Here is a 13261-nt window from a genome sequence, read left to right as displayed (position 1 = left end):
AAGAAGTTAAAACTCCATGGTACCCAGTAAAAATGACTAATGCCACACACCGCACAGCTCTGGAGCTTCTGTTGATCTGCATGTCAATCAAAACCTCAAGTCCAATCAGCTGGCTCAGTTTGGCAATGTGGGCGTGGAGACGCGAGAGTTGGAGATACGCTTCCTGTTTGCAGACTTTGATGGAGAGAGCGAGACACACCAGGGTTTGTTTGTCACCTTTGTGAACCGTAATTCTTCACTTGAAAATGTCAAAGAAAATGTAAATAAATAAAGCTGATCTTAGAAAGTCTGCGCAGTAGAGTCCAAAACTAGTGTGTCTATTTATATATATATATATATATATATATATCTCTATGTGACCTTTATAGAGAGAGAGAGAGAGAGAGAGAGAGAGAGAGAGAAAAGAGGGAGAGGAGGTCCTACAGACAGCCGTGTCATGTGATCATGAGGTCCATTTATTAGGCTTTGCCTTCCTCCACTTTGACGGAGTGTGGTTTGATGGCTCCGGTTTGAGCAGCTTTGACCTGTACTGAAGGCAGCTGCTCCTGGATCTTGCCGGGAATCACTGATGAGCTCTTGGCGTCGCTGACGGCCTGACGCGCGTCACGCAGAGCCTTCACCTGTACCGAAGACAAGAGACCAGCTCAATACTGGAGCAGAACCTCACCAAAACTGGCAGTCAAAGACTTATAAAAATGACTGCTTCAAATGATTCTACTGTATAATACACTGAACAGTCAACACATGAGAAGGCAATATATATTTAAGCCACATGGTAATTTTAGCATCAAATTTGCCATTTTCATAGCTTTTAATTTTCCTGTGTATTGTGCCATTAGACTGGTTTCTATAGTTCTTCCTCAGGATGAAGCAGATGATCACATTTACGCTAATGAATTTTTACATCGGTCCAATAAAATAGATAAATACATATTCTTAGAGAAAAAGCGAGGGGAACATTTTTACCTTGTTTTTACTCTGTTATTTTAGACCCCTCAATAATACATACTGAATATCATTAAGAAAAGTAAAATATCAAGAATAGGGCTGGGCAACATGGCCAAAAATATAATCACAACATTTGTCCATATCATTCGATATCAATATTTAATTACAATATTCAAATTTCTTTTTACCATTAATAGGGAAAGAAATGTTTGTTCAACCTTGAGAATTAATGGAAAAACTTGTTTCTAAAACTCCATCTTTTCATCTACTACAGGCCTATAAAATCAGTTTCATTTCACCAAATTCTGTTTTCCGTTTAATTTTTTTCTAGATTCTGCATTTTATTTATATACAGTATCTCACAGAAGTGAGTACACCCCTCACATTTTTGTAAATATTTTATTATATCTTTTCATGTGACAACACTGAAGAAATGACAGGGCAACAGCTCTGGTGGACATTCCTGCAGTCAGCATGCCAATTGCACGCTCCCTCAAAACTTCCGACAAATGTGGCATTGTGCTGTGTGATAAAACTGCACATTTTAGAGCGGCCTTTTATTGTGGCCAGCCTAAGGCACACCTGTGCAATAATCATGCTGTCTAATCAGCATCTTGATATACCACACCTGTGAGGTGGATGGATTATCTCGGCAAAGGAGAAGTGCTCACTAACACAGATTTAGACAGATTTGTGAACAATATTTGAGAGAAATAGGCCTTTTGTGTACATAGAAAAAGTTTTAGATCTTTGAGTTCAGCTCATGAAAAATGGGGGCAAAAACAAAAGTGTTGCGTTTATAATTTTGTTCAGTGTATATATATATTTTTTTTTTCAGCGTTTTCATTTGTATTTTTTTTTAATACGCTGCTGGACAACAGAACTTGCATACATAAAATTAACATGGATGAAAACATATCTTGGTTGTATAATATATTCCTTAAAAAAGGGGGGAAAATAATACCACATCGAGCAAATACTAATGCTGTTGTAGAAATACTACAACATAGTAATTATTTGTCGGTTTCTTCAAATTAAACCAAACTTTTATTTTGGCGGGTTGTAGTGAAGATGAAACTCTCGTTCTCGAGTATGAAGAACATGCAGACTTATTAGCAACACACATCAGATTATCTAGATATACGCTAAACACAGAAAAATAATATAAATTAATCAATTTGTAATGCTAACATTGATTTATTACCCAGCCCTTATCAAGCTGCTAAATGACCCAGCTTCACTTAAGAGACACAACAAACCTCCATCATTAGACATAACCATCATTAGACAGCTTCATCTTTACAGATTAACATTTTGGTTTTGATGTAAACGTGATCTAACAAAACATCATAAAGAATGACAATAAGAAGGAAATGCATGAGATGCCATTACCTATGCTCACAGTGGGTGGCTCACCTTCACACCATCCTCAGGACCCTTCACGGTTAGCTCGGGGTTGGAGGGGGGTGTGCTGTGGTGCAGATCGCGCCCGGGGCTGGGGTAGGGTGGCGAACGGATTATGACGGTTTTGTTGACCTGCATGACAGGCCGCTGGATAGGGTTGGGGAAGGGACCACTGGTGGGGGGCCTCATGTGCATGACCATACTGCCCTGAGGAGCGGACATCTGCAGCATCAGACAGCAGATGAGTGTGTAAGCCGTGTGTAACGTGTCCTCTCAGGTCAGCGTTAGGGACAGAAATGAGCCGTACCTGCTGTGTGTAATGTCCAGGGAGAGAGGCGACCGCTGCAGGGGCTCCTGAGAGTTTCCCACTAGGACTGGCTGAACCGGGCCTGAGGAGAAAGACAGTCCAACACAAGACCTCATGAGTGAACACAGACGCTTACACCATGAAAGCATTCCTGTGACTAACAGACTCAAAAGACTACATTTTAAAACATTCACAAATGGTCTTAGTTCTTAAAACAGTAAATCAAAATAAAATTGAGTTCTTAAGATACATTTCTATTAATAATGCATGATATAGTGTTAATCACGGTACTTATAAATCATTTTCCCACACACATAATTACGACATAACTTTTCACAGCAGATTGTGTTCACAAATGACCACTAAATAGGGAAAATGTTACTGTTAAATTGACAGCATTTGACACACCGGCCCCTTTATGACTCCCGCAAAGCAGAAACTTGTATAGAATTGCTGAATTCAGTCATCAAGAGGAATTTACAGTATGGAATGTCTCAACATGGAAAATCTCAAAATGTATCAAATTGTGGATGAATAAATCAAAAGCAAGTCTGCACATAAATTATGTAATTTCTTTACATTACAACCAATTACAACCCACCAAAATGAAAGACTGGCTTAAACTGAAGAAATAAAAATATATTTCTGTTGTACAATAAAATATACTTTTCCAATAAACTTTACTTTTTACAATAAAATTCACTTTTTCTCATTTTTCCATCGGTTTTAATTTTAACAGTAAACCTTTGCAACACTATCAAAAAAAAGGAAAGGAACTGTTCTAATTTAATTTAATTATTTTTAAAGATGAACTTGTTTCAACACAGAGTTACTGAAAAAAGCATTGCATAGGACACAATTACTGTTAAATGATCAAATTGTTTTATGAATTTAACTGATTAAACATCCAAACACTACCACCAAGTGGGGGGGGGGGGGGGGGGGGGGGGGGGGGGGGGGGGGGGGGGGGGGGGGGGGGGGGGGGGGGGGGGGGGGGGGGGGGGGGGTGGGGGGGGGGGGGGGGGGGGTCGGTGAAGATGAAGACCAACACCAACACCTCCGCTCACCTGTAGGAGCCGCTGGGTATTCCAGGTGAGTGGTTGGGCTTATCAGAGAACTGAAATCCCTTCAAGTCCATCTGGGAAGGCTGCAGAAAGAACATGATTTATCAGAGAAGTGTGTCAATAACACGCAGGAAGATATTTGAGGGCAGTAATTTCCTGAAGCACAGACTCTCACCTCCCTGCTGCCACTCATAATGGTCGGCTGGGATCCAGGAGGCATCATGCGGCGTGGAGCTCCCACAGACAAGTTCTGGTTCTGCTGGAGCTGGATGGACTGGGGCAGGATGAGGTGCTGCTGGGCCGAGCCGTAGCGCAGCTGAGATCCAGGCATGGGCATCGTCACCTGAAAAAACACAGCAATCAGTCAATATACACGGCCTTGAACTATAAATTCTGAATAAAGCAAATTCAAACTGCATTTGAAGCTGCTGACTGCATACTAATGCCTGACCCAAATCATTTTACTTTTATAACTGCATATGTGTTTATGTAGTTGAACACTGCTGTCTTATGGCTTTCACAGAACTTGCCTGAATGAGCTGTGAGTCCATGAGCTGTGACGTGCCCATCCCAGCCGCTTGATTCATAGGCCCATCGTACACCAGCGGCTGGCTGCCATTCATGGGCTGGTAGTGAGACCCAGACTGTGGTTTGACCATGTCTGACGGCTGCATGCCAGGAAATGCAGAGTAAGGCCCTTTGAGAGGAGCTCCACCAGAGAGCACCATGGGACTGGGCTGAGACAGGTTTGGGTGCATGTACACCTGAGACCTGTAACAGAGGAGAACATGAGAGCACTCAGATGATCACAAAAGTAGAGGAAGCCCAGCATTATTAGTGTGGCCAATTTCACCAGCTTAGAGCAGACTCAATGAGATTTAACATTTATAAGAGGACCAGATATTACATAACCAATATCCGATCAAGGAAAAAAGTTTGAATACTGGAAAATATGTCGGTAAAACTGATTATCTTCCTCTCTTTACACTTAAAACAATTACTGTCAATCTCTACACTTAGACCTATCACCGGTTTAAGTGTAGAGATAGACCGATAATCGGTTTAAGTGTAGAGATAGACCAATAATCGATTCTACTCTTAAACTTATTATCTGTCTATCTCTACAATACACTTAAACCAATTACAGTCAATCTCTACATTTAAACAGATTATCTGTCTCTCTCTATACTTAAACCATTTATCAGTCTATCTTTACACTTAAACAGATTATCATTGACATCTACACTTAAACCGATTGTCATCAGTCTTAAGATTTAAACCGATTATCAGTCAATCTCTGGATTTATTCCAGTAAATCCACTAAATTGTCATTCCATGATTCACTCCTGAAACTATGCATTAAATCAGTTGTGGCTAAATTGGTTTAGTAGCTTTAATAAGCCTCTACAGTAAGTTACTATTAACACTCTTTGTTCTATATTTTTTGGATCTTTGCTTTAAAAAATAATTTATATTGTAATGCATAATTTACTTTGTTTATTAGCATTAATACTTCAATTTTTATATGATTTTGATTTTAAATGGTTAATTAAAAGGGAGCGTGGTCCAACAGTTTACACACTATGGGACCAATAAGAGTGAAATTTTACTTGAATTGACACTGACTACTGAAATTTTTGTTATGACAACAACAGTAGTGTACAATACAGTAGAAAAGGATTCTTTTTTTGTCTTTGTCCATATTCTCTAGACTGTATGTCAGTGTAGAAGAAGCAATATACAGCAGTTATTGATACCAACAGTTCTGTGTTTTAAGAGAAACTCTTTGCAATGGCAAGGGACTTAGTGTAGAAATGCAGCAGATGATTACAGAATGAAATTGAACGATAGAGACCGTGACTGAGGTGGGTGAATTACCTGAAGGGAGGGATGGAGTTGAACATCTCTTGAGACTGAGAGACAGGCAGAGCTCCTCGCAGACCCAGCTGAGCCTGAGCCTGTAGAGACGTGTGCAGGGAGATGGGGATCTGCTGAGGGGTGGCCTGAACACACAAAAAACAAACACGGGTTATTCACATGCACATAGATCTAATGAATGAACCCTATAAAGCCAACTGTATCATATTTGATACACAAGACTAAATGATCAACAAGATCAAAACTAGTGGTTGACCGATATATCGCCAAGGCCGATATATCAGCCGATATTTGGCATTTTTCAAATATCGACATAGGCCGATAAGTTTTTCTGTTTGGCCGATGCGTTCGACGCTGGAATTTTATTTTGACGGTGCTGAGAGCGGCAGCGCCTGAGCACACAGTGCTCATATTCTCCCTCTTGTTCGCTGTCGTCGTTAACAGTTCTGTCTAATGCGGATAGAAATCTGTCCAATAATCCGATAGAACTGTTAAACAAAGGAATTAAAATGTATTTTTAAATGAAAATTTAATGAAATTAAATGAAAATGTAATTTCACAAACCTTGCAAACTTAGTCGAATCCAGTTGTGAGATCTTGTGAAGTGTGCATGTGACCTGCATGATCACGTGTTCTCTGCGTGACATTCGGTCCATGCAAATTGAATGCTTTAAACATTAAATTCGTGATTTCAAATTAGGCTGCGCTTTATGCATTTGCCCACTGTCATATTCATGTCATTTTCACTGTGTGCTGTATGTAAAATGAGTGTTACCATGGCTTTATTTGAAAAGATATGATTCCCAATGCACACAAACTTCCCAGAATACAGAGTGCTCTGTTGGTTATGGTTTACTTCCTTTTTAATTATATTTTTATTAAATATTTATTTGTAAAAAATACTATGTCATCTAAAGTATAAGTATGTTTATTCTACAAATTAATTTTTTAATCCATTTTCAAATGATTTCAAATTTCTTAAATATTAATTAAAATAAATACAATTATATCGGCTTTATATCGGCCACACTGCTTTCCAATATATCGGCATCGGCTGTCAAAAAAAACAATATCAGTCGACCACTAATCAAAACATTACTGTTAAACCCGTTCCTGTTCCTCAGTGGAGTTCCTCAGTGATCTTCCCAAGCCTCGAAAACATCTCAAATCTTTTGAGGAACGCTTATTTGTTCATCTCTCAATCATCATTGTATTGCACTGTATATGTTTTGATAATTTAAATATCATCATATTTCATATATTATTGGAGATATAGAGTGATGAGTGATATTTATATCTAGGGCTGGGTTTTGACATCAATTTCACAATTCGATTCAGATTCATAAGCTTGCAATTTGATTTGATTCCAATTCGATTCCGATTATTTTGGATGTATATCAGTAACAGTACATGGCAAATTTTCAAGGAAAAAAAACAACTAATGCTGTAAAATATATATCAGAGTCAGTTGGTACTACATTACTATAATATTGAAGGTTAAAATTCAGATTTGTATACAAACACTTAAATTATCCTTTACAATTACATAACTATTTCTACTCCAATTAGTTATTTGAAATATAAACATCTAAATGGTGAAATATAAACATTTAAATGGTGGCTGTCAAACTTGATGGATTTATTTAAACACATTAAATACTGAACAGTAAAAATTGTAATGAATATGTTATATGGTGCATATATTTAGCAAAATATTCATCGCTAGAGTACATTTTTCTAGCTGACTAACGAGTTCATGGTCACCGAATATTGTTTTTTTCTGAGGTAAATGTGACGTTACATGACATTATTTACAAGCAGTTACATTGATGTCTTTCCACGGTTGAAACACTGATTAAGCGATAACATGAGACAGGATACGGATTTCGGTAAGTTGTACTCTTTATTTTAACGTCCCTTCTGGTGTTCATTCTTGTTTTTTTCATGCTGAAACTGGTATTACAGTGGAGAAGATGATCAGTTTACATGCACTACAGTGAACAGTCACTAAACATTAAACAGATCCCCTTTGAGTTCAGCTCATGAAAAATGGGGGGCAAAAACAAAAGTGTTGCGTTTATAATTTTGTTCAGTGTATTTATTGTTTGAATATTGTAATAAAATAGACAGAATTTGAGACAGTTTCATATCAAAAGTAACAAAGCACAAAGAGAATCAATTAAAATCGAGAAATCAATATTTTTTACCCAGCCCTTTTATGTAATTTTATGCAAATATCTCCAAACCTTTTATAAAGAACTCATTGATTTACATTACAAGCAACAGAATTTCATCATATAAATATCAGTATCTGCACCAAATTGCTTTTTTTTTTTTTGCTCAGTTTGAGTCTCTGTATAAAATTGAGCTGTTTTTCTTCCACATTCTCACTGTATCAGACTATATGAGCCATAAAAGTCTGATGTATCAAATATGACACTCATTTTTCCTCAGCCAAAACCCCATTCCACAGCCATACCTGTCACACACCCAGTTTAAGAGCAGTTTTTTCTTCTCGTAATTAGGAGTGCTTGTCCTCCTAATTTAAAAAATGTAGGAGCAACTTCTAATCAATAATAAAAAATTCTGATCAAGAATTAGCCTTCCTATGACTCCTTAAAATGGCTTACAGGGGTATTTTCTTTTTACCTTTGCAATAGCATCATTTTCATCTGTCAATTCAACAATTTATGTTTATAAGCTTTTTAAAATTACTATTTGAAACAATATAATAAAAAGTAGAATAAGACAAATAAGTTACCAATCATACGAAATTAGTATTAATAAAAAATGTATTTGTACTACAGAGGGTGAACAGAAGAACACAAAAGTGGCTTGTTGTAGGTACATTTTCAGACGTTTAATGAGGCTAAGAGGTGGCACGAGTGCATTTAAATTCATAAATTAATGTGGAGATTAATGTTTTAAATATAAAATTTTGAATACAGAAATATAAAATGATTTACATAACTGAAATTATACCTAAAAATGAAACCGAAACCACCAGCAGGTGGCGGCAAGTCACTAATTTTATCACAATGTGCTAAATGTTTCTTTTCCCCTCATTTTTTCCAACTGACGGAAATCCGTCGTAGACTCGCTGCAATTAACAGAAATCCGTCGTAGCGACGGAAAACTTTAATCCCTGTTTACAGGGTTATACTCCCAGTAGTTTGTGATCACTGGATAAGACTTGCTGCTGGGGCAGATTTCTGTATGCCTGGGAGTCATAAATTAATAAAGCACAATTTACTAGTTTACAAACATCTTCAATCAAACCAAAACATGTTTAGAGACCTGCAGTCTCAACTTCAAAGATCTCTGATATTTCTAGCATGTGAAGCCCCTGCCCGCAAGATGCTCTTTCAAAACAGCAGACTAACTCAAATATGAGACGGTCATTATAAAAACCGTGGAGAGTGAAGACGACGCGTACCTGCTGGTAACTGGGCTGCTGAGACAAGGGCGGCATGAGCCGTGGCTGACTCTGGAACACATGACCATCCAGATACAGAGGAGGGATGTGACTGCCTGTGATACACACACACAGATCACAACAGTTTTTAGAGCCATGCATTGCCACCACATGCAACACACAGTCTGAGAGAATGATTAGACAGCTGACCTTGCATGGAGACAGAAGGAGCAACAGACGCCACAGGCATGGGTGGCATGGACACTCCGCCGAAGGAGCTGTAGCTGACGCCGCTGGAGGAGCCCACGCTGCAGGCGGGCTGAGCGCCAGAGCCCACACCGCCCGGGGAGCACTGCTCCGGGAGAGCCTGAGAGTTCTCCCACGCCTTACGAGCCGACTCCATCTGAGACCACAGAGAAACACACTGGTGAGGGACACTGATGGACACAAGTGTTCGGAAATGACAGTGAAGATAACGTGACCTGTGCTTCAGCTGCTCAGGCTCTAGCACATTGTTGGTTCACTCAATCATTTGTTTCTTTTAGTGCAGATCAAGATCAAAATAAAAATGTTGGCGTGAGAAAGCCTGTCCGGAAAGATTTCAGTTCTTTTAAAAGCTTTAATTTTGGAGGCATGTATGATTTTATTTCTTCTGTTGAACACAACAGAAGATATTTTGAAGAACGTTGGTAACCAAACAGTTGATTGTCCCCATTGACTTCCACAGTATGGAAAAAATACCATGGAAATCAATGGGAACCAGAAACTCATTGGTTGCACTCATTCTTCAAAATATCTTCTTTTGTGTTCAACAGAAGAAAGAAACCAATATAGGTTTGGAAAAACTTGAGGGTAAGTAAAATAATGAAAATTTTTATTGCTGGGTGAACTATTCCTTTAAAACAAATAAAATTAGACAGATGTTTATCAAATAAATTTGCATGTTCTAGCATGTAGATAACTGCAGCATGCTTTCAACATGTTCTACCATGTAGTTGAGGGTTGTTTACATGTTTTAGCTGGTTGCTAGTTGTTGTTAGTATGTTCATACATGCTTCCAGAAGTTGCGAACATGTTTTAGATCATTGTTAGCATGTTTCACCACATCGCTACTAGGGGTGGAACGGTACACAGATGTCACGGTTCAGTACGTACCTTGGTTCAGGGGTCACGGTTCGATACGATTTCAGTACAACAGGGAAAAAAAAAAAATCTACTATGCTAGGTTTCTTTTCATTTATTTTGAACAGACAGTAGTACAAATTAAATTCTTTTCCACCTAGATGTAAAAATACTAAATATTATTACATTATGTTATATATATATATAAAATCTGCAATACATATATATATACATACAAGGAATAAATTCTTCAAATGTTTTTTTCCCTTGTTTATCTGTAAACTAAATCAAATATAGTGCGACACATAACTAGGCATGGGCCGATTACCGGTTTCAAGGTATACCGCGATTTGAAAATTTCACGGTTTCAAAACCGCTAATATTTTCCTTTACACCGTTCCTGCGGTATGCACTGTTTTTCATGTCTCCTCAAAGACTGAAAGTGTAGTAATCCCTCAGGTTGAGTGCAGTGTAGAGTGTAACACGACCCTCCTCCTCCTGTTGGTGGGAGCGAGCGGTCAGTCACGTGTGTGTGTAGGATGGACGAACTTCAGGAGCTGCCCCTTGAACTTGCGCGATCAGCAACTGGCTGTTTTTTGTCTTATTGCAACTCGCCTCTGTTCTGGACTTGCACAAACTGCGCTGCAATGCAATCGTTTTCTAAAATGTCATTTATGTGAAAATATGAAGTCTGTAAATGCCAGTTGACACAGGCCAGAGACGTTGAAGACGGACGCACAGAGAAAAATACTGTAGCAGGCAGGTCACTCACTGTTCATGATGCACGAACTATTGGAAGAAAATCCTCAATATTGATTTGGGGGTTTATATGAATGTGTTTGAGGGGAACTGACTGTCTTCAGAAAAGTTTACGTGGTATTTTTTTTTTAATCTCGTCTCTGTATAGTTCATATTAAAGCAAAGCAGTGTTTCAGCGCAGTGCTGCTTTTTTGTATGTTGCTCAAAAACAAAATATATTGTGTTCAGCGGAATTTTTTTTTTTTTACCCAGTCACTTAAAAATAACACATTTTAGATCTGTAATGACAATACAGTGATATTTTTGCTTAAGGTTATCATACAGTCAAATTCTCATACCGGCCCATGCCTACACGTAACGTAGCCTATATACGCTGAGTTTCAGTTAATTTTGTGACACGCTTAATTTGTTCACAGAAAGGAAACTCAAATGGCAAAAAGCGACATCCTATTTGTTTTCTTTATTTTATAAAAGCACAAGGTTTTGTTTTCATTGTGAGTGTACACAAATAAAAGCAGACCTTTATACAGTGATGCATTATTAATAAGACAATAAGTGTTTAAAGGTGATTCTGTTGGTATAAGGAAACAGTTGAAGTGATCGCGCCGGCGCGCACGCGCGCGCACACACACACACACACACACACACACACACACACATCAGTTCCACCATTGCTAACTTGACAGCACAGTTGGTACTTTATCAAAATAAAATACGGTGAACCAAAAATCAGCATGCCTGCCTCTGTGTCACCGTTGGAACGCGACTGAAGTACGAAGCCTATAATTTACAAAATAAATAATAGTTTAGCATTCAAGTACGTTACATCGCCAATATGGAAATATTATGGAATATTTGGATTTGTGCTGAATAAGAGAGGTAGGATACACGAGCACAAAGCTCCATTTCGCAAACAGTAGGGTGCACAAGCCTTTAAAGTATACTCCTTTGTCAGTCAGTGAGAGACGCATTCAGAATCAGCACATGGTCACTGTCTAGTGGGCTTTGTTTTCAAGTGCGCAACTCATGGTATTCGCTGTTCTTGTGCTGGCGGCCGGTTATCAAACAGCGTTGCATTGCGTGACGGTTCGGTACGAATACATGTATCGTTCCACCCCTAATCGCTACCATAATTGAACACGTTGTAAACGTTTTATCAATTTACTAGCAGTTGCTAACATATTGTAACATGAAGCTAACATGAAACATTGTAGCAACATGCTAAAATTTACCAATACTGTAAAACATTGCTAAAACATTTTACAACGTAGCATGTTAATATTTAGCTTGCAAACATTGTAACATGAAGCTAGCACGTTTTACGATGCTGCGAACGTTTTTTTTTATTTATTTTTTTTTACAAATTGCTAGAATGTTTTACCATATTACTAACATTTTAACGAAGTAAAAATTTTTAAAAATCATGTTTTAGCACGTTGCTAACAATTTATAGTATTTTAACGAAGCTGCCATGTTTTGCCATTTTGCTAGCATGTTTTAACAAACTGGTCATATGTTTTACCATATTGCTAACATGTTAAAATGTTTAGTGTCTAACAAATTGTTAAAACGTGGTTTCTAGCATGTTTTAACATATCCACTTGGTTTAAAACATTGCTAGCATGTTTTAGCAGAATGATAACATTTTACCATACTGTTAACACTTTAACATGAATCTAGAATGAAACTACCAACCACAGGTAACTAGGGCCAGTCGACGTCACAGCGCTAGCTGGAGGCAGCAAAACAAAGGGGAAACTGGAGGAGGCCCATTCAAACCAGCGCAGATTCGGCTACATAAGGAGCTTAAAATATCTTGTTGTGATGTTGGGTGCCAGAATCGACGTAATACAGCCTCAAATTAGAAATTTGATTGCATATCTGCTGCCTCTGCCAGACAAAATCCGACGACAGCTGTGGTTAAACGCGATAAAACGAGCAGACTGGACAGAAACGATCATCAAAAATGCTCACATTTGCAGCGCACACTTATCAGAAAAGGTTCAACAAAGTATTGTCTTTTGTTGTTATGGGCGCGTCTACAGATTTCTTGCCATATGTCTATGTTTCTTGCATCTCACGACTATGTCGTGTATGAAATAATGTCTGTGCACATGTGTGTAAAACAACAAACTGACGATTCATATATAATCATTTGTAATTGTATATACATTGTTGTGATTAATTGTGGCTGGAACAATAATGTAGCTGTAAAAATAGTTGCCTGCTGAAATTGAAATGTATATACATCTTCATCATGACTAGATAGACTCGGTGAGTTTGTCTTTACTATACACATTAGATGTGATCCACCTCATAGTAACAATCCTGTCAGATCGTCCATCCTTTGAGTGAGAGTGTAAC

The 13261-nt window shown here is 38.2% G+C and overlaps 1 protein-coding gene across 7 annotated transcripts in view; it reads right to left on the bottom strand.

The window, feature by feature from the left end:
• Positions 1-360: 360 nt before the first annotated feature.
• Positions 361-13261, bottom strand: part of LOC107704672 (protein PRRC2B-like) — a 43216-nt gene continuing 30315 nt past the window's right edge. For 3 of the 7 annotated variants that reach the window (XM_016507667.1, XM_016507663.1, XM_016507682.1), the window contains 9 exons: positions 9227-9419; positions 9038-9132; positions 5602-5726; positions 4254-4494; positions 3899-4066; positions 3727-3806; positions 2660-2741; positions 2365-2574; positions 361-620 (listed from right to left, as the gene is read on the bottom strand). In XM_016507667.1, the coding sequence (XP_016363153.1) occupies positions 459-620; positions 2365-2574; positions 2660-2741; positions 3727-3806; positions 3899-4066; positions 4254-4494; positions 5602-5726; positions 9038-9132; positions 9227-9419 (1356 nt within the window). In that variant the 3' untranslated portion in view covers positions 361-458. Of the gene's footprint in view, positions 626-2340; positions 2575-2659; positions 2742-3726; positions 3807-3898; positions 4067-4253; positions 4495-5601; positions 5727-9037; positions 9133-9226; positions 9420-13261 lie in introns of all 7 variants that reach the window. The other 4 variants (XM_016507676.1, XM_016507671.1, XM_016507687.1 and 1 more) reach the window with 4 other exon arrangements.

The sequence above is a fragment of the Sinocyclocheilus anshuiensis genome, unplaced genomic scaffold, assembly GCF_001515605.1.
Source record: "Sinocyclocheilus anshuiensis isolate Anshui unplaced genomic scaffold, SAMN03320099.WGS_v1.1 scaffold117, whole genome shotgun sequence".
Classification (NCBI taxonomy): Eukaryota; Metazoa; Chordata; class Actinopteri; order Cypriniformes; family Cyprinidae; genus Sinocyclocheilus; species Sinocyclocheilus anshuiensis.
The sequence above is the reverse complement of the archived record's forward strand: the minus strand, read 5'-3'. Positions and strand labels throughout refer to the sequence as shown.